This window comes from Colobus angolensis, unplaced genomic scaffold (assembly GCF_000951035.1).
Source record: "Colobus angolensis palliatus isolate OR3802 unplaced genomic scaffold, Cang.pa_1.0 Scaffold54, whole genome shotgun sequence".
In the NCBI taxonomy this organism is placed as follows: domain Eukaryota; kingdom Metazoa; phylum Chordata; class Mammalia; order Primates; family Cercopithecidae; genus Colobus; species Colobus angolensis.
In genome coordinates this window covers 5,922,421-5,949,875 of record NW_012118932.1, presented here as the reverse complement: position 1 = coordinate 5,949,875, position 27,455 = coordinate 5,922,421, and the positions used below count along the sequence as shown (strand labels likewise).

The 27,455-nt window shown below is 36.0% G+C and overlaps 1 protein-coding gene across 3 annotated transcripts in view; it reads right to left on the bottom strand.

Annotated features, from left to right (window-relative positions):
• Positions 1-2,514: 2,514 nt before the first annotated feature.
• Positions 2,515-27,455, bottom strand: part of FGF12 (fibroblast growth factor 12) — a 599,118-nt gene continuing 574,177 nt past the window's right edge. For all 3 annotated transcript variants that reach the window (XM_011961231.1, XM_011961230.1, XM_011961229.1), the window contains 2 exons: positions 19,504-19,702; positions 2,515-3,015 (listed from right to left, as the gene is read on the bottom strand). In XM_011961231.1, the coding sequence (XP_011816621.1) occupies positions 2,897-3,015; positions 19,504-19,702 (318 nt within the window). In that variant the 3' untranslated portion in view covers positions 2,515-2,896. The remainder of the gene's footprint in view (positions 3,016-19,503; positions 19,703-27,455) is intronic.

The following is a 27,455-nucleotide window of genomic DNA, read 5'->3' as shown; positions in this document are numbered from 1 at the left end:
CCCAATGCAACTCAAAAAAAAAAAATTATTTTACTTAAAAAGGAATAGGTGATGAATGAATTGAAGACCCAGAAATCAGAACAATGAAAATCAAAGAAGTATTATACTTGAAATATGCCTGAAAAACAAAGTACTTAAACTCAATCATATTTTTGGATGAAGTTGGATATTATATGTTTATACATGGTAATATTTTTAAAAACTCAGTGAATACTGGCTTATTCTATTAAAGGTTTTATGTACTTAAGACGTAAGCAGCAGTTAAGCTAACATTCACCCTTTGCTCTAAGCTACATTTTTTCGTCAGGTTTATGTATAAAAGAAACAAGGTTTCCAATTAATTCTCTGAACTAAACCGGAAATAAGACAAAGCTAATTTCCAAAACATTTTACTGCAGTGAACATTTGCTTAACGTAATACAGAGAAAAACAATACACAAATTGGGTGGTTAGAATTCTTTCTTAACTGCTATCAGGAAGGAGACAAATGTGAGTCTAGATGATAAATGATGAATAGCCACTGAAAATAGAGGGAGGAATTTTGTTAGTGATTCATATCTCTATTTTTTTCATAACCAGCTTAATATATTTTGTCATGAAATCACCATTGTGATTTTTTATGAATTTCATCAATTGTATTATTTGTGAAACCATTAATTGTTTCACTGATGAGTGTGTATCTGTGTGTATCACCACAAAAGCTCAAGTCATTTCATGCTAAAAGAGCCAGTGTCCCATAGTGTTGAAGTTTCTTTTTAATTTTTTTTCAAATAAAATAAGCTTTGTGCTTGGGATTTTTTCTTTTTTCTTTTTTTTGGTTCTGCTAGTGACAGGTGTATTTATAATCAAGTTGAATTAAGAGTGACAAGAAGAAATACAGCTAGAGTTATATTTTTTCCTCCCAAGGGTATTCTTTTCCTAGAAGAGTAAGTCCATTTTTAGAAAATTTAGATGTCTTTCTTTGTTACTTTCCAAATATTTTGGTTAAACAAATATCTCTTACAAATGTATCTTCAAAATCTTTGCCTAGATGCCTAACATTTGTTCTTCCCAACTGCTTAGGTAAATTCCTTCATTTCATTTTCTGCTAACCTCTAGATAATATAAATAGGATACCTGGTGAAGGATATGATCCACTATTGAAGAATAATGATTGTGTAAAGTGAGGGAAACTATGTTGACCTTGAAATACGGCAACCAATAGCAAGGTTTGAGGTGAGGGCCTAGAGCTTCTGCAAAGTGTATATATTTAGGGAGTCGTATTTGGAACAATACATGCTGGACAGTAGAGATACAGGAGAAGTTACATGCTGTGTCTTCTCATTGGTAATATCCATAAATCTGCATACATTTTTTAACATTCTGTTTTGTGTGGTTTTAGCCTTTAAATTTGGATGTCTCTACACCACTCCTGATTTGTAGGACTTAATAGATCTATTTATTCCAATGCAAATTATATAACAATTATTGCTTCCTTGATTTTTAAAAATACTTTAGTACTCTTAACTATGTATGTGCCTTCTCTTACACTGAGTTCTTTTTTGCTACTTTAAGCTGCTCACACAATCCTGTCTGTTGGAGTCATAGCTGCTAATTCCATATTATTTCTCTATACCCCTTGAAAATTTAGTGTATTACTGGTACCTTTCTGTGTTCTAAGAAACAAACGAATTGCAAACTGGACTTGTAAATGAGGATATGTGTGTGTGCGCGCGCGTGTGTGTGTATCATCTATACATAGCAACAAATTAGCTACTGGCTTCATAAGATAGTAAGTCAGGAATTTCACAGTCATGTCTCCAAATTTCATGGCAGAGTTTAAAAAACAATATAAGACTGTGGTAAGGTACAAAGGCAAATGCAATTTGCATTGACTAATTTCCTAGGACTTACTTCCTTATGTAAAAACCCTCTTCTTTCTTTCCTGCTGCAAGACAGGATACAAAGCTTTCTAAAACATGCACTTATACTCAAAGGTGTCCACAAAGCAAAAAATCAGACCAAATGCTAAGAGCAAGTAACTTATACCTTACCACCTACACATGGCACTGGCAAAGAATTCCCAAAAGTCACTTCAGCATTAGAACAGTAACTTTTTTCCTAAATTACTGAAAAAACAAAAAACAAAAAACAAAAAACTTCTGAAATAATATCTTTGATAAAAATATTATACTCTAGGATAATGTGAAATTATTTTTACGAAATAATTAGATTTGTTAAGGCTATTCGATTCAATACAAGACTTTCCTTTTACATAAGACAATCTTAAATTACATCTCAAAAATACTTTCTTACTCTTTTCTTGATGATAAATGGTTCCTGGCTGTATATTTTAAAGGTATTAGAATAGTTTATAATTTGGAAGTGTTCAATTTCATGGTTACAAAAATATCCTGCAAACAGAATGTAATGGTGTGTCAATTCCAGATGCCCAAATAAAATACAAAATCAAGCAAAACCACACATCGCAGCATTATCATGAGTTTAAGCTATTTAGTATATAACATCAGTTTGTGAGTTCAGTTCTCCAAAACCCTTTCCTTTAAAGTAATAACTTTATTTCATCTTTATTAATGTCTTCATTACAATTAGCCTTCTACGCATAACAATACAGTTTAATTTAATGTTTGTGGAGGTCTGATTTGATTTTTTCCTTTGCTTTTAAGTGTGTTACACTTTGTGCCTGTGAATTTTCTACCACATTGCAACAAGCAAGCTTTGGTTCAATTTTCTTGTCCTACACAAAGGAAGATTTTGAGTGCAGAATCTTAGCCACTAGGTCTTGCGTTGTCATTTTATTTTCCTCTCCTTGGGTGGATTTACTGGAAGGAAATGGGTAAATGGGAGGGAAGAGAAGGGGAAGGGATGAGAGAGGGAAGCAGGGGAGAGTTCTCAGCTATGTTGAATCTTGATTCACAACTTTGCCTCCATTCATGGTTGGTGTTCCAGAACTTTTCCTTGAACGCCCTTGTTTTTCTCCAATTTCATGTAGTGATGGTTCTCTGTACATACACACTGAAAGGCAAAATAACAAAACTTACTTACGATAGTGGACATAAATTTGCTTCAATAAGCTTTTCAAATTTGATTTTACAATATTCTTCACTCTTATCACAAGCTCTTCTTCCCATTATAAAAAACAGTTTTAACTTGATAATACATCCAGTGGATACACATAATTCTCTTCCAGTTCTTTCAGTCATAACCTTTTAAACTTTTCTTGAACTATAGACATTTAAGTTGTTTCTGTTCTCTCATAGACAAGGCTTGAATCTTTACAGTTTCCTAACCTAGAAAACAGGATTTTCATCCAGAGTCAGAGGAGACATGGGAGATATTCCACTTTTTGGTCCTTAATCTGCAGTCTAATTTGGGTCGGCAAAAAGTATTTATTTACGTGTTCCTAATCTTTACCCTACCGTAGGAAATATGATGCTGTATCAAACCAAAATATGTATTGCCATTTCCAGGGCATCCTATGTAAAAAAATAAGGGAGGACAAAGAAAAGGAAAAAAGAAGCAGCAATTTCCCTGACCGCCCTAGATCTACCCAAAGTAACAAACACAGTCCGTGACTTTTTAGTTATTCATCAATAGGGAATGTGATTATGCAAGCATGAGACTTCAGTTCACATCTATATAAACAGTTCTTTTCTCCTCTATTGTTTTGTCTGGCTGTAAAGTTCAGTCATCTGTGAGCCATCATGGCTATTCCTAGATAACTGTTTAGGAAGAACAATGCTTTCAAATTATAGTTATTCCTACAAAACACATTAATTCAGCTTCATTATACTGTTGTGAAATAGCGAAATGTGACTAGATAAGAGTATATGATATGTCTCATGAAAATATCAGGAGTTACTGTTATCCTCGGCTTAGGAACAAACAGGTATCTCCACCTATTGAATCATCATTACAAAGGTTTAATAATTTGAATGTTACTTCCAACATCAAATAGCCTCCTCCCTTGAACTTTGAGTGGTTACCGATTTGGGAACCACGCTACCTGGATCCACACCCAGACTCAGCCATCCACTAGCCTTGTTAAGTTGGACACATTTTCATAAATGAAAAATAGCATGTTTATGAAGATTAAATGCCTTGCATATAGCAAGTACCAAAAAATGTTTATGAAACGTAAGGAGCTGATTTCTTTGTGAGCATTTTGAATAACAGATCTTCAGAGAATATAGAGATAAATTGTTTTGGCTGAAAGTATTCTAAATCCAAAACTAGACTAAAACAGAATTTAGAGTACAAGTGAGAGTCTCCTGAGACTGGTGAGGAGACAGATTTCTTCCAACGTATTCAATTATAGAACTTCTTAAATGTTACTGCACATGCGAATCACCTAGGAATATTGTTCAAATGCAGATTATGAATCAGAAGGATTGTAGTGAGCTTGAGAGTCTCCATTTTCAGTAAGATCTCAGGTGATGTTGATGCTGATAAAACCCACACTACACTCTGAGTAGCAGAAAATATATGTATAAAATATGTGTGCTAAGGCTGTTATGCAAATTAGCCACATCCATTTTAATGAGATTTTAAAGTATTTCAATTACTGCACTGATGGCTCTTCCAGCATCCCCAAAGGACTAAATGCCTTTGGCTGAAGTCACAGAGTATACAGAGGAAACCAGCTCAGAGAGTAGATCATATAATTTTCAAATGATACAAGTAAGTCGTTCAAGTTTGTCTCTCTTCTTCTTTTTTTGTTTCAACAAATAGAAGATCCTTATGGAAAATCTTGCCAGAATCTTGAACTTCCCTAAGTCCAATGGCTCTTACCTCTCTTTCTATTATAAAAAAAATTAAAAACTCCAAAATTATAGTTTTTTATTTGTGCAAAATACAACCATTTACATATAACTGCTCAAAGCACAGGGGACATCAAGAAGCAACGAAGTGATTCAGCTGGAACGCTGTTCATATGATACCATAAAATAGGTCTTCCCAACTCTGTCACCTAATCAGCTCTGAAAACTCAAACATCTGCAGGCCGCACCACAGATTGCTAAATCAGAATCTCAAAGAATTTACAAAAATCTCCTTTCTAAAAAATAATATATTTTGACCTGCAAATTCTTAAGCTTCATTTGGGGATACTTGAGGAATACATTTTCTAATTTTCATTAAAGTGTGTATTTTTTTTCTTTTTCTTTTCTTTTCTTTTTTTTTTTTTTTGAGACAGAGTCTCACTCTGTCGCCCAGGCTGGAGTGCAGTGGTCGGATCTCAGCTCACTGCAAGCTCCGCCTCCCGGGTTCACGCCATTCTCCTGCCTCAGCCTCCTGAGTAGCTGGGACTACAGGCGCCCGCCACCTCGCCCGGCTAGTTTTTTGTAGTTTTTAGTATTTTTTGTATTTTTTAGTAGAGACAGGGTTTCCTCGTGTTAGCCAGAATGGTCTCGATCTCCTGACCTCGTGATCCGCCTGTCTCGGCCTCCCAAAGTGCTGGGATTACAGACGTGAGCCACCGCGCCTGGCCATTTTTATCATTTTTTGAGCTGAGTTTCTTAGAGTTGCAATTTCCTTTTTAGTTTTCTTATGGCACAGATTCAACCCAAGACATTCACTTGTATCTTTTTTTTTCTATTTCTCACTTGCACATAAAATACTTCATTTGTGTCAGCACACAGTGTTACTATTATAATTACTGCTGCAGATAACTTTTCCAGTAATTTAACCCTGCTGGCCATCCTTATATTGAGGTATTGCAAATTGACATCTGAAAATATACAGTGTTTCAAAAAGACCCAAACTCACCAGTGCCGCCGCAAGATGTAAAATTTGCTCGTTTTCTCACACAACTAAATTTCTAATTTCCCAATCTTTGCACTAAATGGAGTAATAAAATTAAGTGTTTTGAAAACCTAGTTCATGTCCCAGTTAGAAAACGACAAGTAAAGGGTAGGTTTTCCAGTTCACTCATGAAAACTGCCTTCCTCCTCAATAAATCAAATAGGTATTTGAATTTCTATACTTCTGTTAGCCAAAATAAAAAGATGTTCAGAGAATGCAGACTAAAGTTATTCTAGAAATTGCATGCAAATACAAGTACAGAGAGCAAAACCTTGATCAAAGCAATAGATTAAATGCAATTTCTTGAGCATTAATTTTCATTGTTATTTACAGGACCTAGGATTCAGTAATATATCTGATTTAAGAAGCTGACAAATAAAGGGGAATAAGTCTCAATCAAATTTCTGAATTACAATGTAATGAAAAGACCATAATCCAATTAGAAAGCCAAGAAAGAATAAAGTACCTTCCTTCAGTAATATAACTGCCTTACTACCATCCATAGTTGCATTACACTTAATGACTGCTATTCTGAATGTACATGGTAAATAATGAAACAAAACTGAGGAAGAAAACAAGGCGTAAGCGTTCTCGAAAGTGGATTACATGTGCAAAATGTAAACGAAAATCACCATGGTGTATATAGCAGCCTCAATGATAAGTCCTTGAATAAATCCATCATTTCAGAGTATTCCAAGCAATTTTAAATTGATTAACTAAATTTTACAATTATAATAACCCAGTGAATATAGTAGGTGAGAAATTATCACCCCCATTTTTTAAATATAAAAGAAATGAAGCCACTTCCATAAAGTCAGACAGTGAGTAGTGGCAGGGCCAGGATGAATGTGTAGAGTTTCAAGGTCCTAGTTAAGAGTTTTGAATAAAATCAGAAATACCGTAATTTATTCAATAAACAATGTAAAATGACTGACATATCAGTGTTTGAATTCTTATGTCTGTATGTCAATCAAGATTTAAGTTGGCCTTAACTTCACTAAATACTCCTAAAGTCATTCAGAAATGGTAATAAAAGAAAATGTATGGCTGTTATAAAAAAATCAAAAAAGAAAGCAACAAGAGTTAGTGAGTATGTGGAGAAATTGAAACCCTTAAGCATTTCTACTTCAGTGTAAATTGGTGCAGCCACTATGGAAAATGAAATGGTGATTCCTCAAAAAATTAAATATGGATGTACCATACGACCCATCAATTCCACCTGTAGGTGTACATTCAAAATAAATGAAAGCAGAGACCCCAGCATCTATCTGTACATCCATGTCCGTAGAAGGATTAGTCACTCTAGCCAAAAGATGGAAGCACCAAAATGTCCACTGACAAATGAATGGGTAAATATTATATGAGGCCTATACATGTAATGAAATATTATTCAGCCTTAAAAACAAAATTCTGACAAATACCACAACACGAATGGACCTTGAAGAAATTGTGCTAGGTGAAATAAGCCAGTTACCAGGGGCCAAATATTGCGTGATTCCACTTCTGTGAGATACCTAGAGTAGTCAAGTTCACAGAGGCAGAAAATAGAACGGTATTTGCCAGGGGCTGGGGGAGAATGGGGATTTCACGTTTAATGAGTACAGAGTTTCAGCTGGGGAAGATGACAAAGTTCTGGAGTTGGATGATGGCGATGTTTGCACAACAATGTGAATGTACTTAACGGCAATGAAATATATACTTAAAAATGATTAAAATGGTACATTTTGTATGATCATATTTTACCACAAATAAAAAGCAAACACACAAACAACTTGTCCTGAATTGTCCTGAGTATAAGCTATAGGAAGTGACTATTAAAGCCAGAGGTGTTCTATTTGCATAGGAAGAACCAGCAATTCCCCAAACATCAAAAACCTTAGTTTTAGAACTGTGTTAAGGAAGAGAGAGTTGAGATATAACTGAGGAGGTACAGGGTGAGGAAAAGGATAGAGGAATCTGATGAAAATATTCTAGGACTGTGCTGCCTGGTATAGCATCCATGTAGCCATACGTGGCCACTGAGCACACACAATGTAGCTAGTCCTCATTCAGATGTGCTGTAAGTGCAAAAATAAACGCTACCGGACTGGGTCAAACAGGGAGGTGATGACGAATAAGAACGATAAGGCTAGTTGGTGTCAGACCTTGCTGAATTCCAGGCCAGAAAATTTAAACCATGACCATCATATGTATCAGCCTCAATATGATGGTAAATGAAGAGTTAATATACTTAGTTAATTAAGTGATACGATAGTAAATGAAGAGTTAATGTCCATCAGACATGAGTGTATGAAGAAAAATCTATTAATTCCTTTATGTAGAAAAATGTCTACGTTTACATGATATGGATACAACTAGTCAGTATAGTCAAGAAAAATCATTCAAACTGAATCGCATTGAATGAACTCTGTAAGGAATGGCTGGCTGCATTTGAAACTTTTATGAGTTGTTCTGGTGCTTTGCAAACACAATCACAATTTGGTAGGAATAAATCTAGTTGAAGACCTATTACGTGTATAGGGCCCAGTGCCTATCTAATATACCCCTTCCAAGTACCATAATTCTGAGTGCAATTGAAAGGTGGGGTTCATTTGGGCATGCTAAAACATGTTCTTTTGTTTTAGGGGGAGCTTAACTTAAGAAGCCTAAACAAACAAAAAATAAATTAAGAATTATTAATGTCATTGCTTCTGGCCTTTTGGCTATGAACAAGTATGAAGAATTACTAATATCATATAGAAAATGGGAATCACATGTACTTTATAGTAAAATTTATTCATGATCGTATATAAATATCAATACTAGAATTTGGAGTTCTGCTATTAATTTCTAATCACATACTTTTAAGCAATGAGCGGAAACCTTTAACAAGTATGTCCAGAGAACTGTCCAGGCTCTGCTCTTCAATAGCTACATAAATTCTACAACTCTGAAACTGTGGTTCTCAAATTATTCTTATCCTATGCCAGATTAAGGCTCTCTTCTCCTAATAATCGGATCCTTGTTATTAACCAGAAAGATTCCTAGTCCCCTGATTTGTAGTAGTTCAAAGTGCAATGTACTTCAAGAGGGACTTTTTCCATCTCTTTCTGTTATAATGAGGAATATTATTTCACCAGGAATAGATCCACTGTGCTTTAGGAGGTGCTAGAATTTTAAAAAAATCTCTTTTTTTTTCCTGAAAATGTTTTCCTGTTTCCTCTGTGTTATGCATTGGAGCCTACTTCAACTATGAGAACAAAATTTGATATTTTACAGTTATTTCTAGACTGGAAATAACGCAAAAACAAAACAAACAAGTAGAAACTCCCTATGGTTCTTGTCTTCCCAGTTCCCCAATCGCGTTTCACAAAAACTCAGATTCAGGGGCACTTCCCATATGAAATCTGAAACAAATCCTCTAATTTAGACACTGTGGGCTGTTACTAGTTAACATGTCTCACTCAGGACCTTGGGGCTACACTTGTGATACAGATTTTATTTTCAGCAGGTACGATATTCTAGATAGTACTTACCATAAGACTGATTTTAAACTTTCTTTCTTTCTGATTGCACTTGACACTATTTTTCCAACACACTTTCAGTACCCAAATTTCAAGAATGGTCAGTGTCCTAAAGATGCAAGGCCTGTACGATAAACAACGTTATTTCGCTTTCATCTGGCTTTCCTGGGTTGTCCTTGATCAAGCTGCTCGCCCTGTTTCTACTCATTTGTCAAGTACATAGATACTTGCTTCCCCCCACCCCAGGATATTTACATGTATAGATATTTACATAAATAAATACTTGCTTCCCCCCACCCCAGGATATTTCTGAGATAAAATATCACTGTTCCTCTAACCCATGTGTCATCGTAAGAGTTTTGGCCAAATGGTAAACTGAGATAATGTTTTGAAGAGAAAGCATTTCCTTTCGGTTCTTCAGTGCTCTTTCTTCAAATCAAAGCACGGTCTTAGTTCACTTCTTTTCTTCTTATTTTTCCTCTATTCTGATTTACATTTCAATTTTCTTCCTTCTTCTTAATGTTTCTTTCTATTCGTGCCGTTGACTTTTCTAGAGCTACTGTAGATTGAAACGGAGAGATTCAACCCAGCTTTCTGAGTGAAAATAAGGTAGAGGTGTGGTGCGAGTGTGTTCCTCCTTATTTCTAGACACAAGCACAAGCGAGGGTTTCCAGCAACACAGCTCACAGGATGTACTACTGTAAAGCACAGTGTTTACTAGGAATCGCCAGTTTAACCCTTGAATGTCAGCAGAATGCACTTGGGAGATAGCCAGTAGTTACCAGGTGAGCCAGCACAGCGAAGGCTTTGATTTTAACAGCTGTCCGAGCACGCACTGACCTTGTAGCCACAGGAAGCCCTGCAGTTCTGGTAATACAAATAACATGCAATACCTGCTCAGAACCAGACCATAATATATTGACTTTGTGAGGATATATGGTATTTGTTCTATTTATTTAGTTCTTGCTTCCTTTTAAAGTGAACAATTATGCTTTTAGAAAAGAGAAATGTGAAATATATATCACTGAGCTTTGAAGTATTGTCAAAAAAAATCCGTTTTCTCTTTGTAGGATTAGGTATGGATTTTTTCCAGGGCAAGCTTTCTATTTGATATTTTTCTATTCTTTTCACTGGTGCCTGTGTTGCGAATGCAGTTATCAGAATATGCAGGCTTTCCTTGCCATCGTGGTGGCTCAGATTTCCCTATTTACAACTTTTAGCATTCAACAATACCTTCTATTTTAGTTATAAATTTCTTCTGAAAAAATTACAGTGAAACAATGACTGTCTTAAAAGTATGAAAAAAGTAAAATATTGGGCATTGCTGTTATTTATAAAACACACAGCTATAATAAACCAGGTGCCAAGTACCATCCTATAGGTACTCTCTTATTAAGCAGTAGCCATCCTCATGATAATATCTAACATTAACTGAGCACTTACTATATGCCTGCACATTATACATACAAACAGTTTTTTAAATGACCCTAAAAATAGATACTTTTAGTGGCCTGTTTTGCAGTTGAGTAAACTGTAAAACAAAGAGGGTAGCTTGTCCAAAGTAATACAGCAATACAGGGCAGTCAGCTTTAAAATCCATGTGAGATTAACCCTGGTGCCCCTGCTCTAAGCTGATAACCATATTTAGAGTATGTCTAAATACGTTGAAAAACATAAAACTGTGTTGACTGGTCTTAAGTCAAAATCTTGACCCCAAACCTCATGGTGGTACACAACACTTTCTGGAATTCTACTACATCTTTCTGGTCAATACGCTCTCTCATTCTTCTCAGTGACTTATTTCACACCTGCTCCTTGCACCTCAAGCTTCCAATACCCACCTCAGCCCCTCCACAGACTCAGGAAATAGGCCTGCCTGCTTTTCCTTTTCTTCCTTTCTTCCTTCCTTCCTTCCTTCCTTCCTTCTTTCCTTCCTTCCTTCCTTCCTCCTTTCCTTTTCTTTTTCTTTCTTTCTTTCTTTCTTTCTTTCTTTCTTTCTTTCTTTCTTTCTTTCTTTCTTTCTTTCTTTCTTTCTTTCTTTTCTTTCCTTTCTTTCTTTCTTTCTCTCTCTTTCTTTCTTTCTTTCCTTCTTTCTTTCTTCCCTCCTTTCTTTCTTCTTTCTCTTCTCATTCTTCTCTTTTCTTTCTCTCTCTCTTTTCTTTTTTTCTTCTTTCTGCTTTCTCTCTTTCTTCTTTTTCTTCTCGTTCTCCTTTCTCTCCTTTCTTTCTTCCTCCTCTTTTCTTTCTTTCTTTCTTTCTTTTTCCTTCCTTCCTTCTTTTTTCTTTCTTTCTCCCTCTCTCCTTCTAATTCTTCCTCTTTCTTTATTTTCCAAGACAATATACTATCTGACTTTGTATTTCACTTAGAAAGGAGAATCAGATGAGAAATGTTTCCATGGCAAAGAATTACCAACCTATGCACATCTGCCCTCACATGTTCTGACTCCTGCTTGTTAAAATGCTTGCACTGTCCTGTTCTTATCTAAATGCAGAGCGCTACGGTGCACTCAATCCCAGCCCTTTTACTCAGTGTTCTTTGGTGTCCCTCTCTCCTGTAATCCCAATTTCGGCTTATCCCAGATTGTTCCCATCAGTATATAAATATATGAAATAGCTTTTAAAACAAATAACCCTACTATGTAACTATCATGTTTCTCACCAACTCCCTCCTCATTTCTCTACTTCCTTTTTATAGCAGAAGTTCTCAAAAGAACTTTAATATTCAGTATTACCTTCTTCTTTTCTTTGCCTCCAGTTATTATTTAATTCTTTCCAGTCAGACTTTTTTCCATTTCACTGAAATCACTCATGTCACATCACTACTGACCACAAGTTACAAAAGCAATGATCAATTCTCATTTAGTAACTTGCTAGACACTCCAGCAGTGTTGGATACAGTTAATTGCTTCCTCTTTTTTGACAAGATGCTTTCACTTGGCTTCTTGAACATCAATCAAAATAGCCTAGTTTTTCTGCTAAATCACTGGCTACTCTATTTTATTCTCCTTTGCAGGAGCCTCCTTTTCCAATAAATGTTAGTGTTCCCCAGGAGTAAGCCAGCAGCTATATTCATTTTCTTAGCAGTATGAAGAAACCAGGGAAGTATTTTCCCTATTTCTTGTCACAACTATAGTGATGAGGGTCAAGGTGGTATTACTAATATTCTATAATGTGAGAAGGTTCCACACAAGGGAAGAATTTTTCCAAACAAGACAGTCTCCCCATTTGAAAAGCAGTCATAGCACCTAGGCCACTGGTTGTCAAGCGGTGCTGAATCTGCCTTCGGCGCATCTTTGGTAATATCTGAGACGTGTCTGTCACCACTAGAGAGGATGATTTGCTATTGGTATCCTGAACATACAGGCTATAGATGTTGCTAACTATCCTCCAACGCACAGGGACCTGCCTCACAACACGGAATTCTACAACCCAAAGTCCCAAAATGTCAGGAGTGTCTGAGTTGTAATAACCAGTACTAGGGGATTAGAAGTGATTTTTAAAATATCATATTTAAGTAGTGTGTGTGTGTGTGTGTGTGTGTACATATTTCTACACACAGACCCATTATTAGCCCAGTTGATCATGCCTAACACCTAAAAGTCATCTCTGATTTCTCTCTTTATCTAACAACCTATATCCAATCCATTAGCATGTTCTTTCAGGTTTAACTTCAAAATGAATTCAAAGTCATTCTCTCTACCTCTAGTTATAAAACCCTAGAGTCCAAGCTGATATTATCTTGCTTAAGATCCTGGCTGATTTCTCTGCAATTCTGCTCAAAATCTATAATGAATCCACATCACATTAACCATAAAATCTAAAGTCCTGAAGGTGGTTACAAGCCCTCAGATTATATGGTCTTTGCTTTCCCTCTAAGTTCATCTTCTACCTTCCATTTCCTTAATCAATCCATTTTAGTCACATTGGCTTTCTTGCTCATTATTAGACATGCTCAGATTCTGTAACAGCCTTTGGGATCTGTCAGTTTTGCCTGCAAAAACCTTGTACCACATCTTTGCATGGTTTACTACTAAATTTCATTCAGATTACTGTTCAAATGTCATTTATGTCATCTTCCCTAAAAAGTTTACCTTCATCATCCTTTTAAATACAGTCCCATTTTTTTTTCTTGGAACTAATCTCTAGTAATGTTTTAAAATGCCTGCTTATTTTTAATTGTGTATTTTTTACCCATTTTCAGACATAAACACTATCAAGTCAAAATTGTCTTTCCTTGAGTACTGCTGCGTCCCCATTAGTACAGTGAAAGATGCTATTAGTAGGTGTTTCATAGTTATTTTCCAAATGAATATTCCTATCTACTATGCTACAGTGACTAACTGAACAAGTCTTTGGTTGGAGTAAAGTTGATTTTTCTTTTACCTTTAAAGTCAATGAACCTTTACTTTCTCTAAGGTCCTAAACTTGGGCTGAGTTCCCTGAAATTGACCAATATAAACACAAAATAGATGACTTTGACACAAAGGGAGCAAGGAATACTATACGGTGGACAATATTTATCAAGCTCCTTTAGTTCAGTGATATTTGAATAATCAAATAATAAGCCTCATCTTCACAGAAATAAGAAAAATAAATGAAAAAGAAAATAAACCAAGAAAGTTGACGACCACCCTTACCTTTCCTTGTATATATGGTACATTACAGAGTCTAGAAAGGAAAGAGATTCTGAGGATCATTGCATCAGATGGTTCCCCAAACTTAGTGATTCTCAAGGCATAACCCCTAATCACCACCACCAACAGCAACAACGTTAAGAAATGCAAATTATTTGGCGAACTCAAACCCACAGAATTAAGAATTCAGGAGATGGGGCCTAGCAATCTACGCTTTAGTGGGCTCTCTAGGTAATTCTGGTGCACACTCAACTTGTAGAGTTGCTGTCCTTAATTTTTCCATGAGATATACCTGGGTCTTCTAAGAATACATGTTTGTATCTATGTCTTGCCTCTGCAGATTCTAATTCATAAGAAGTTACACACAAATACATGCACACAGACACAACTGATTAAGTAACTAAACTGAATGACTTTAAGGAATGACAACGCCTATTTACACACACACACACACAATCACATCACATCACATTTATAGTAGGAAAAGCATGACATCTGAAGTTACAAGGTAACAGTTCTGGTTTTGCTTCTTTCTAACTGTATACACTTGAGTGAGTTAACCTCTAGACATGACATCTTCCTTGTGTTTAAAACAGGGATAGTAAATCTTAACCTTCATACTTCCAACGATTTAGTGGCTATTAAATGATACTCTGGTTCAGAAAGCATGTTGAAATGACAATATGCCATTCAAATGGAATATAAGGTAGTATAGCTGCTACTAATCATCACTTTATATTGTTGCTATATTCTTGACAGATCCTTTGAAATTTGAGAGTACTCATAGTAATGAGGAGTAGCAGGTATTAATTTTTCAGTGTCAATGTCACTCTGTAGTGGAGAGTTGAACAGTCTGCGTGTGGGAACACTGTAGTTGTTCTGACAAATTCTGTTTTCCAAATGAAAACAACTTAACTTCTGTTTTTAATAAAACTAAAAAATTTAAACTCTATAAAGAACCCCCATCGACTACTAGTTACCATCAAAGACAAGTTAAATATGATTAATCATTTTATTACTACGAATTTAATTGAATTTTCCTTGGTCCTCTGTAATTTCCAAGAAGCTAAAAGGTTAGACTGCTGTGTTAGTTAATGCACCATTGAAGATATTTAATTGTCTTAATAGCAGATCATAGAAGGGTGTGGGTAATTTAAATAAAGCAATTTCACACCTTAATTAATGTTACATGGAATGCTTTTGGACTAGGAGAATTTTAAGTGCTGGTTTGGAAGAAATGCATTGCCTTAGAAATGCATTCACTGTGCTATACATATTTACTATAATGAGTTAAGAGATGTTGTGAACAAAAGCATCTATATGTTCATTTAGAAAGAAAGAAAAAGCAATATTTGCACGAGGAACAGAGAGAGAGAAGGAGGAAGAATGTGTGGGGAAGAGGTAGGAGGGTTGTATTAAAGACTACATTCAAAAAACCAGAAAAAGCTAGTTTGAATAAGTTACAATGGTTTGCAGGAATATCACAGGCTGGCAGAAATCCAAAACGCCAAAGAAAGAGTTGCAGCTATTATCCCTTCTGTAATTAAAACAATTACTGTCAGAGAGGTTCTTTTTTGCTCCATCTTTCTGCTTTTGTCTTTTAGTATGGTTGGGTCCAAAAGAGAACCAAGGCATTTATTTCTATTTCCAGTTTATTGAAATAAAAATACCAAATTTGGCATTAGTGTCCTATCAGTTGGAGCTTTATAACATCAGGACTCCTGATTTGCTCTGTTCTTTAGTGTCTTATTATGTAGTTTTGAAGGGATTATTATTTTCCTTCCAGATTCCATTTTCATTGCCTTTAATTTCTCATGCAATGCCACATCTCACAGCATTTTTCCAATACAAAACACAACAAGACAATGTCCATTTTCTAAGATGAAATGAAAAAGGCACTTCATGTTTGATCTGACGGAATTCTCTTGAGAAATCCAACTTTCTACAATGTCTAATTTTCATGTTATTCCTTTGAAGCCGGTGGAATTTATAATAGACTTTATCTTCAGAGATGACTGAGGTTGAAGGAGATAAATTATTTTCTCAAAATTACTTAGCAAGGCTGCTCTGCCTATGGAGTAGCCATTCTGTTTCTTGACTTCTCTAATACACTTGCTTTCATTCAAACAAAAATTGCTTAGCAAATCATTGCCACATTTTGACCCAAAGAATGAGACACTTCTGTATTCTTGGTTACTTGATTTCCATTGGGTTGCTCTAGGAGGTCACTTTAATAAAATAATTGGTACTACCTCTACTAACTTCATATAGTAATTTAACCCTGCACTAAAATATACCTGTCTTAATAGTAGTAGGGAATGTAAAAATGTAACATACATACTATACTAAATTTCATGTCAAAGAGACAATTTATATTACATTAGATTTAGTCCAATATATTGATCACAATACTATGAATAAATTTAAATCATCCATGGCCAGATTTGACCAAAAGGAGCATAGAAACACCAAATTCAGAACACCACATCTCAAACTCAGTGCCATCAGAAATCACCTGGACAGGGTTTTAAACCTACAGAGTCCTAGGTCATACCTAGGTTTAAAACATCAGATCACTTTGGAGATTTGGTTTGAGAATCTGTTAGCTTCTAAGAACACTACAGATGGTTCGGATACTGATGTTTGGAAAACAGTAGTTTACATTCTTCTGAGACTTAAATCAGATTCTATGAGCTTAAAGCACCAGTTCTAACAAAGAAAATGGATAACATGTATATGCCCAAGTGTGTGTGCGTGTGTGTGTGTGTGTGCGTGTTAGCACTGTCTCCCCATTACAAAATAAATTGGGAGAAATAAATCAATATTCCTTTATTCCAAGTTTCATACTTCTCTACAGATGGCTCTCAATTGATCCTTAGTGATCTTATTTGCAGATATATTTATCTCTCCAGGACTCAGCCCTTGAAGCTTAAATCTCTGCAAAGTACACAGATTTTTTTTTTTTTTTTTCGGAAGGTAAGAACCAGATCCTGAATACTCAGTCACCTGCAGGAGCTGAGTAATGTGCTGGAGGAGGGACGAGAAAAGGAGGAGACTGTATTTTGTTCTTTGTCAGAGTATTTGGCTGCTGTATCTAATGCTAAAGGGGGAGGTCACCACTAAAACACTTTACATCTGGGGGAGTTACTTATCTGTGCTTTGAACAATACTCTGAAAGGGCAGAATTGAGAATCAGGAAGCCTGTGCTGTTGTCCAAAATGCCAGGGGAGGGGACCCATGTAAGTAGAGGTTTATGTGCAATGTACATAGTAATGTGCTTAAATATCAAGTCAGTCTATCAGAACAGGTGACCCTGAAACCCCTCATTAACACTCTTGTTCTCTAAACACAGGATGAGATGCGAAAGAGTGAAGGGAAATGGGCTGGTGGGTAATTATTACTGTGTTATCAGTGTAGGACTTAACCACCCTCAAACTGGCAGAGCTTAATTTTGGGAATCCTGACATTCAGGAGAAAACACCAGCAGGACTGGTATAAAGGTAGACATATTTGAAAAACAAATAAGCAGTGAAAAACAAACAAACAAACAAACAAAAAAGCAAATCCCAAAACCAAAAAAAACCTACTTTGGCTTTTCCTCCATCAGAGGTCAATTCCCTTCACAAAGGAAGGGCTCACTTACCCTGCAGTCTGCATTCTGTTAGGATGTTGACAGTATTAGCACTGGGCTTACAGGGTTACAAAAACGCCTTTAAACATTACAAATAAAATAGTAATTTTTTTGGTGAACCTATTAGCAGCAAGGTAGCTAATCTCTTATGGAGCTATCATTTTCTAATCGTTTCCTAGAAGTGTCATCTAGTTATGTGCTTAATACCTGCCCTATGGAAAAATATTATCAAAAACTTTTATTTATTTATTTATTCACTTATTTTTGGGACAGAGTCTTTCTCTGTTGCCGAGGCTGGAGTGCAGTGGCACAATCTCAACTCCGGGCAAAATCTGCCTCCCTGGGTTGAAAGAGATTCTCCTGCCTTAGCCTCCCAAGCAGTGGGGATTACAGGTGTGTACCACCATACCTGGCTAATTTTCGTATTTTTTAGTAGTGACGAGGTTTCGTCATGTTGGCCAGGATGGCCTTGAACTCCTGGCCTCAAGTGATTCACTCGCCTCGACTTCCCAAATTGCTGGGAATACAGGTGTGAGCCGCTGTGTCTGGCCTAAAATCTATTTAAAGGTAAGTTATAGCTAGGATGCCTTTCATCCTATTCCCTCATTTAAAAAAAAAAATCACAAATAATGGAAATAGCTCATAAAGAGCTCATAAAGCTCTAACTTGTTTATTCAATAATTCAATAAACAAAATATATTTCAACCATTTTTACATGTAAATTCTATGCTAGGTTCAATGCAAGAACATGGTTTTACAGTAAAGGGCTTATAAAGACTGCCATACAATGTCATTGCCAGAGAACTTTGGGAATCGTCTGGTCCAAATTTTTTTTACTGAGTAGGAAATAAAACTTGTTAGAATTCACCAGAAAAGAAGTGATGCATTGTTAATTCTTTCTTGGCTAGCTTGAATATGGCATTCCATTAGCTGTTTTATCTGATTGTTTACAAATATGAGTGTTTCTCATCATATCATGTATACCTGCCTCAATTTTGCATGGTTTAAAACTAGTGAACTATTCAAGTTGCATCACAGTATAACATTTCTGCTTTGCTATCACTGACTTTTCTGAGTATTTGCATATTCACAGGCTTACTTCAGATTGAAGGGCAATACATTGCAGAGGTGATGTACATAGGCATTGACATTAGGGTTCTCAGACTGCAATCCCAGTTCTGTATTTATCTAGCCCTGGTTATCTAGCAACCAGTCTTGGACTGGTTACTGAATTACTTTAAATTACATTTCTTCATCTATAAAATGAGGATAAAAATCGGTTTCCTCAGGGGGAAAAAAAGGTTTATTCTAATGGTCAGTTTGAAATAAATGAACAGAGTAAGAATATTAAATGATTATGAGCGGAAAGGTGATAAGCTCACCTGAGAAGGACGCAATGTAATACCGTAAATATAAAACTATCATTTGTTTTTCAAGGGTGTATCTTGAGAAATTAAATTATTAGGCTTAGAAAAGGAGGAAATTACATACTAGATAGTAACTACCACTCCTTTTCTACTTTCAAAATGTTACCAGCTTCTATACTCAGGCATTTTTTTCAAGTGCCAAGTATTTGTAATAGAATTTTCTTTCTTTTTTTTTTTTTTTTTAATAGGAAGAGATTCCCAGCTACTACGGAGGCTGAGGCAGGAGAATTGCTTGAATCCCGGCAGAGGCTGCAGTGGGCTGAGATTGCACCATTGCATTAGAGCCTGGGTGACAGAGCAAGACTCCGTCTCAAAAAATAAAATAAAATAAAATAAAATAAATAAATAAATAAAAAATATACTATTGTGTTTTCTGAGTATTTGTTTTGAATCTTTCTTCTGATCTGTTACATTCCAGGCACACTCTCTGGAGCAGAAGGGCGAGGAGCAGAATTGATGTCAACACACAAATAAGGGTCCAACAAAGACAGTCAGTTGGTTTCATACCTTCAATAGGTTTCGGTACAAAATGTGACGAGGGCTTGGTTTTCTTCACTCTGTTCCCCTTCATAATTTGACCTTCTTTATTGAGTCCCAGAAACCAAGCTCGGCCTGATTCTTGCTGGCGGTAGAGTGTGGAAGAATAGATCACATAGTAGTTTTCAAACACAGATTCCTTGAATTTGCATTCTGGAGTGAAAACATCCTGTAGGAAAAAAAAAAAAGACACAAAAAAGAGAAATGATTTAAAGGTGAATCAGCAAATGCTGAAATCCAATAAGCTTGAAATCCATGTCCTCTGTTAAGAACAAATGAAAGGCAATGACACATAGTTTCTATTAGCCTTTGGTTATAAAGACTCATCATACAAAATCAAAAAACATGATTTCCTTTCTAGCCAACCTTTACCCCAGAGATAACAATTTGCTCAGGCTTGAAGCTAGGTGAAAATCATTCAGGACTGTGGCCAAGTCTGCGCTCTGATCCTAGCAATATGTTTTGTAAACTAAAGTGATTGGCCATTCCTCATTTACTCGCCTTTAACATGTAAATAAGGAACTAAAATTTATCCTGGAAATCAAAATCAAATATAACCACAGCAAACACAGGCACACAAGGTGCTTCTGAAGAGACTATTCTGTATATACAAAAACATATTATTACACAACCACAGCTTGGTCAGTAAAATCACCACTTTTCCTAATGTCAGTAACTTTCTCTTTAATTTCCTTAAAATATTTTTTTCCTTACTAATCAAAATCTCAGGTAAAAAGCCCAGGAATAAGTAATAGAAAAAAATTACTATTATATTGAAGAAAATTACTAACAGTAATTCCTATTACTATTGACCTCAGTGAAACACAGAATGAGAGTTTTAGTCTCAGAAGAAACCGTAAGATCCTGTACTTCAACTCCAACATTTGGTAAATGAGAAAACCAAAAGGTTATATGATTAATTCAAATATACATTTAAAAAACTACTGAGTCAATGCCAGAGCTCACATTTATTGCTTCCGAATCACCGCCTCTCAGGCTCACCTTTTCTGCCTGAGTCTTGTTTAGTGACTTATGATGAGATTTAAAAATCAATACAATAAAATCATATCCTAATATGTCACATGAACAAAATCTATTTTGTGGAAGGAAGAAATTTCTCCCCTTCTGAGATAAGCAGAAGAAAAACAAATGCTATTGCATCTTCTTCAGCTGCAATTAAACAAGAGTCCTACATGTCAGACATATTCACCATAGTCATCATCTTCCTCTCCACGTACTGGAAGAATTTCAATGTGAGATCCCCATGATTTAATGCAAGCAAACCTGAAATTAAGTTATTAATGAATATAGGAATAGGGTCGGTTGAAACCATGTCCTTGTAGGTGATACTCCCATGCTAATCTCCTCATTTGTAGAGAGTGCTCTCTCTCTCTCCTTTCTTTTCCTTTTTCTTTTTGTAAGAGATGGGGTCTTGCTATGTTGCCTAGGCCGGCCTCAAACTCCTGGGCCCAGAAGATCCTCCCACATCAGCCTCCCAAGTAGCAGGAACTACAGGTGTGTACACTGCACCCAGCTTATTTTTGAATAGTTCTAACATTACAGACTAAGAAAAATGAGACTAAGAAAACTGGAGTAGGCTGGGGTGCAGTAGCTTACCTCTGTAATGCCAGCACTTTGGGAGGTTGAGGTAGGCAGATCATTTGAGGTCAGGAGTTCAAGACTAGCCTGGCCAACATGGTGAAACCCCGTCTCTACTAAAAAAGCAAAAATTAGCCAGGTGTGATGGCGGATACCTGTATTTCCAGCTACTCAGGAGGCTCAGGTGGGAGGATGACTTGAACCGGGGAGGTGGATGTTGCAGTGAACAGAGATTACACCCCACATTCCAGCTTGGGTGACAGAATGAAATTGATCCAACCCCTCCCCAAAAAAAAGTCCAAGAAAACACTCCCCACAGAAAATTGGAGTAGAAAGGTGATTGTAGATACTAAAATAATGAGTAGCAATAAATTAATATTATGTTTATATTAATACCGAAATGTGATTTCTTAGAGTACTTTCAGTTTTAAGTAAGTGAACTACCAGCTTAAGAATCAAAGAAACAAATGACCATGAGATACTACTTCACATCCACTGTAATGGCTATAATTTAAAAATGGACTTATAAAGTGTTTGTGAGGATGTGGAAAAACTGCAGCTCACATACATTGCTGGTGGAAATGTAAAATGATGCAGAAGCTGTGGAAAATAGGTTGGCAGTGCCTCAAAAGGTTAAACACACGTTTGCCACACAATCCAACAATTCCACTTTTAGGTCTAGTTCTAAGATGAATGAAAACATATGTCTGCACAAAAACTTGTGCACAAATGTTCATAGTGACATCATTCATAATGTGGAAACAACCCAAACATCTACCAAGTGATGAATGCATAAATATAGTGTGATAGTTCTACAGAATGCAACTGTAATATCATTCATTTATAAAGGAGAATGAAATGCTGATTTATGTGGCAACAAGGATGAACCTCATACACATTCTGTTAAGTGCCAGGAGCCAGACACAAAAGGCCACATGTTGTATGATTCCATTTATATGAAATGTCCAGAATAAGCAAATCCAGAGATAGTAAGTAGAGTAGTGAATATCAATGGTTGGGGAAGGAGGTGAGATGGATATACGGGTGGAGTGACTGTTGGAGGGATGAAATGTTCTGGAATTAGATACTGGTGATGTTTGCAAAACTTTCCGAATGTACCAAAAACCACTAAAGCATGCGTAAACTTTAAAAATGTAAATTACAAGGCATTCAACTGATATCTCAAATAAAAGAAAATCAGATAAACAAGGTGACTAAAGAAAGTGAGAGAAGGAACGAAACTATTGCACATTCCTTGCCTGGCAGCACAGGGCTACATGATAACCCATGTGAAGGAAAATCAGCTCTTCTAAGGCCTTGGCTCAATATTGCCAGGACAGAGTTTAATCATTGCCAAGTAAAATGGATAAAACTAATTCAGATTCAATTTAGATGATAATATTAAGTTCTGGTTTTCTTCTAGGACTAATAAAGTACTATTAAAATGCTTAAATTTAGGTACAGATTTAGGTTCATTTTCTTTTAAAAACAAACTAAAGTAATCCCAAAGCTTTTTTTTTTCCCTAGATCTAGTCCAATACTAACAAACATAGTATTAACCCTAGATGCTATGCCAAGGAACTCTGGAAAGTTCAAGCAATACATTCTATGTGTAAGATTTCAGACTTTATAAAGAAGTTAGGGAATAAATAATTCCTGTTTTGTGTAAGTACATATCGCCATATATGTAGATAGTGATAAAACCTTCTTATGAATGTACATCACAGAAACATGCAAATTTGAAGATAGATACAAAGCTGCTTAGTGATGCTTAGTGACAGTACAATTTGGCGCCTTTATTTAACAAGGTAATGAAAGTTCATGATAGTGAAATATTTGTCCCCAGTGTCATAGGAAGTTAGAGGCAGATCCAGACCCTGTGTTGAAGAGTGGGCTCCTCGCTGCTGGTTCAGTGACTTCTTCCAGTGCCACACATTGTTTTCCTACTGCATAGGCAATCCTGCTTTAGACTCCAAGCTTCATTTGAGCAAGCCTTAGTCATTATTATAGAAACCATATCAGTGATGTATAATTACTACATTGTCATTTATACATGAGAAAAACAACACTCTCATTTAATAAATAATGACTCTCAGGTTTGTTTCATACTCGTTTAAAATTCCCTCCCGGAACAGTAAAAGTCAGAGATACTGCGCAGGAGCTGGAGTCCTGGGGTCCTGAACCTGGAATAGCATTAGGTAGGAACTGGGCTTTGGACTACTACATTGACAAACGGGGGATTTCTTACACAGCATCCAGGTCCTAATCAGCAATGAAAAGCCAAGTGGAGTTTTCCATTCAGTATAATTCCAACAGTGCTATGCAGTCAGAATCTGAAAATGAGGCAGCTATTAATACCTGACCAGGGCAAGACATTTCCGGGTGGAAATATGGCAGAAGTTTGCTGCAGGCACGTGTGTGGACACAGCCAGGCTACCCTATAAACTGGAAGGGAAATCTTAATGACATTGAACCAGCTTGGATAGTCATTCTAAGTAGAACCTTCACAATATATGTGCAGTTCCAATTTCAATATGGAGTTGGGCATCAAAGAATTTACATTATATTTGCTATTATACCTCTTTTTTTTTGTAGTAAGAAATCAGAGCCCTACATGTGGTGTAAAAAAACAATCAGGGTTTTCCTTCCGGCTCCACACATATTAGCTGTGGATTTTAGGTAAGTGATTACAACTCTCTGAATTTCACATTTTCAACTGTACATTGAGTTATTTTAAGGAAAAGCATGCATATGGACGCATATTATAAATGTTTAGAATTTTAAAACCTCCAACTCATCATTATTGAGTTTTCATGTAGCAGGAAAAATACAATGAATTCTATAACAAGGCACTCAATTCTGCTTTTGTCACACATGTTTATATCCGATCCAACATCCAGTACCTGTGCCATAGGAGTAGCTAAGGCAGGTTACAAATATATAGACATTTAAAAAATAATCTAAAGCTTTTGGTAAAGAATTAGACAATCACATATATTCAGAAGGGGTTCTGTGGTTATAAAATGTGTGTTCAGACTGACCAAAAATCTAATGTATGATGGAAACAGGCAGGCTTGGGGTCAAAGGTGATAAAATCCTAAGCCACTTTGATTCAGTGCCTATAATAGAAAGCAGAGTAAATGATCAGTATAATAAGGAGGATTTTGTTTCTTTTGTAAGAATAACCAGTAGTCATGTTGCATCTCATGAGTGTTTCTTCTTCCTATAGTCTTGAGCCCTCAATTCAATGCAGGCATCAGAGCAAACTTAAAGAAATCTGTTGAATTAGAAACACTCCTATGTTCTATTCTATATCATGTGTGTAGATATGTGAAATGATGGGTCTACTTTTCAAAATTATTATTTTAAAATCTGTCCATTCTTCAACTTACACTGACTTTGACTTCAGCAGAAAATGAATATTTTGATAGTGTTCTCAAATTATTTTTGAGTGCTCCCTCTTTTAGCAGAACTGAGTTTTTGTTCTGTCATGGTATCAAGCCAATATTTAACCAATTCTTTTTCACATTCCAAACACCTGTCCACCCTAGCCTTGCCCCAAAAGTTTAAATCTCCAACTCATTTTAATCCAGATGATGAATGAATGCTGGAACCCTACGTAAGCCCAACATGGATCACTCAGGACCCCTTCTAGTCTCTCCCCATCCCACGGGATTCCAACCTACTCTCCCTCGAATTCTCCCTGACCCCAACTTCATAGTTTCATACTCTACCTTGATTCCTCTCCAACACTGAATTTCTTCCTGCTTCTTCTCCCAGTACTGAGACAACTGAAATTCTACAGCTTCCGGCTTCTTAGGGTCTGCCACTACCCAGGAAAAGTCCTTTCTTCTCTAGCCAGCCTCTAACTGTGTCATCTTTGGCTTTCCCACTCCCCCATCTGAATGGAATTCCCTTTAAGATATAAACATCATGAAGGATAAATAGACAGAAATTTAGAGATTTGAATGAATATATGGATAAAATGCTGCATCTTTTCAGGTTTGACTCCCACTGTCAACTTTGTTTTCACCACACACTAATTCCTTGCAATGCCCCCACTTCCTAACCCTCAAGCTGTGCTCTGCTCAAGCTGTTCTCTCTATTTCTCTATCAAAGGGAGCCATAATAGGTGCTCTTTCAAGTCTCTTTGGGTTACAGCAAACTTTCCTTCCTTTCACTTCTCATAGTATGTGATATGTCTTTTAGTATTTAATGTGTTCTGCCTGGAAGCATAATGGTTTTTCTTGCTTCTATAGCAGATAATGTGAGCTTTGGTTCATAGGGACATAATCCTCTTCAATGCTTTTTATGAAACCAACCAATTCAGCACCCAGTTTATCCTTGTTTAAATAAATGTGGCAATAATTTAAGTCAGGGAAACAGCAAAGATTACGTGATGGGATAGAACTGATTGACAGTACTGACTCAATCCCTTTACCTGGGTGAACTTGGGCATGCTATTGAATTTTGTTAAAAATCTCTTTTTCTATGACATTAAACTGGGAGCAATAATTCTCACATTAAAAATGTGTTGAAGATTAAGTAAAATGACAAACATTGTTTCCTAAAATCTTTGTGCTTCTTTCAATATCAAGTTTTTCCTACTTGATGAAGTATGGCAATTTGAATAACAAATAACAACCATTCACTTATAGGTTGCAAGCAAATTTTGTTCCAGATGAAAATATAACATTGTGGGTCACATAACTTATTCAAGAAACAAATATTTTCCATTCAGTCGCCAACTAACACATTCCCCTTCTTATTTTCTATTCCAGACCATGATATTATACAATGCTTACGCTTACATGTTTGGTTTACTAATATTGTTTGTAAAACTGCCTAAGTTAAAAGTAACCACTTACAAGGTCCTGCAGAATAATTATATCAAGACATCAAATGAAGAGAATAGGAAAAAAGAATCGTCCAGGACACATGGAGAAATAAACAGTCAAGATTTTCTGGAAAATCATTTGGATTATCTAAATTTCTGATTTGTCATTCACTGACAATTTTCTACCTGACCTTTAGCACGCCAGTTAACTTCTCTGAGCCTCAACTTCCTCCCCTGTACACTGAAGATACGTTTACTATACAGACTCAGGGTCTTGTAATGATCAAATTATTTAACAGATATGAAAGCGCTTTGATAACTACAAAGGTCTATAAAATTATTTGAGATTATTTCTTTTCACAGACGACTTTGATATTGTAACTTTAAAGGCTTCTACATTTTAGTATGACATCTGCTCAGAATACATTTCTTGAAAGGTAAAGAATGTTATGTGATTCACTCACAACCGCTTTTGCTTCCATGAGCTTTCCTTGCCAAATGCATGCTTTCCAACTCAAGTAGGAATACAGCAGTTGGTAGCACGGTATAGTTAATATAATTACATGATACCATAACCATAACTCATCTTCACTCTGCTCTTTGCAGATCCCTGTTTCCTCCTTACTGCTCTGGCAGAGATAACCCACGGGTGAATGTACAGCCAATGAATGAATGCTCATTGTACTCAGCCACTGGTCTCCTTGCTGTTGCTGGAACACAGTAAGCATGTCCCATTTCAAATCCTTCACAATCAATATTCGTTGTTCTTGAAAATGTCTTCAGTAACCTATTAACATGGTTTGGTCTCTTATTTCATTCAGGTTACTGCTTAAATGTAACTACCTCAGAGAAAGCTTCCTTGACTACTTTACATAATTTAGCACTTGAGTCACTTTCTAACCCTTTACCTTGCTTTTGTTTTCCTTCATGACTTGACCCTTTCGGGCATTATACCACGTATGAATTTGTTTAAGCGTCTTGAAGGTAGCCACCATGATTGCTATATTCTCTTCGTATTCTCAACAGTTGTGGGAATTAACAAACAAATCAACTCCAAGAAAACAATTTGGTGAAAATACATAATAAAATCTGAAATTTTTATTCCTGTATATCTCTAAGTTGTGATCCAATGGGAAAGTCCTCTTTCTTTCTTAGGCTCTTAGTTTCTCTAAATATAAAAAAGAAATGCCAAATTATGCAATCTTAAATGTCACTTTTGTCTTACTTTATAGCTATATTATTCATATTAATTAAAATTAAAGAGACTATATAAAATGTTGTTTCTTCAAAAATAGAGCTTTCCCTACCAAAGAAATGGCGGTAATATATTATTATTTAAAAAGCAAACAAAGAAAAATTTATCAGAGAAATAGACTTTGCTATTGTATTAGTAATTATGACTAATGATTCTCCATATGGTATGTAGAAATTATTGAATTTTCAAGCATATGCCAGATTAAAAAAGGGCCCCTGATTTTGGTTCTAT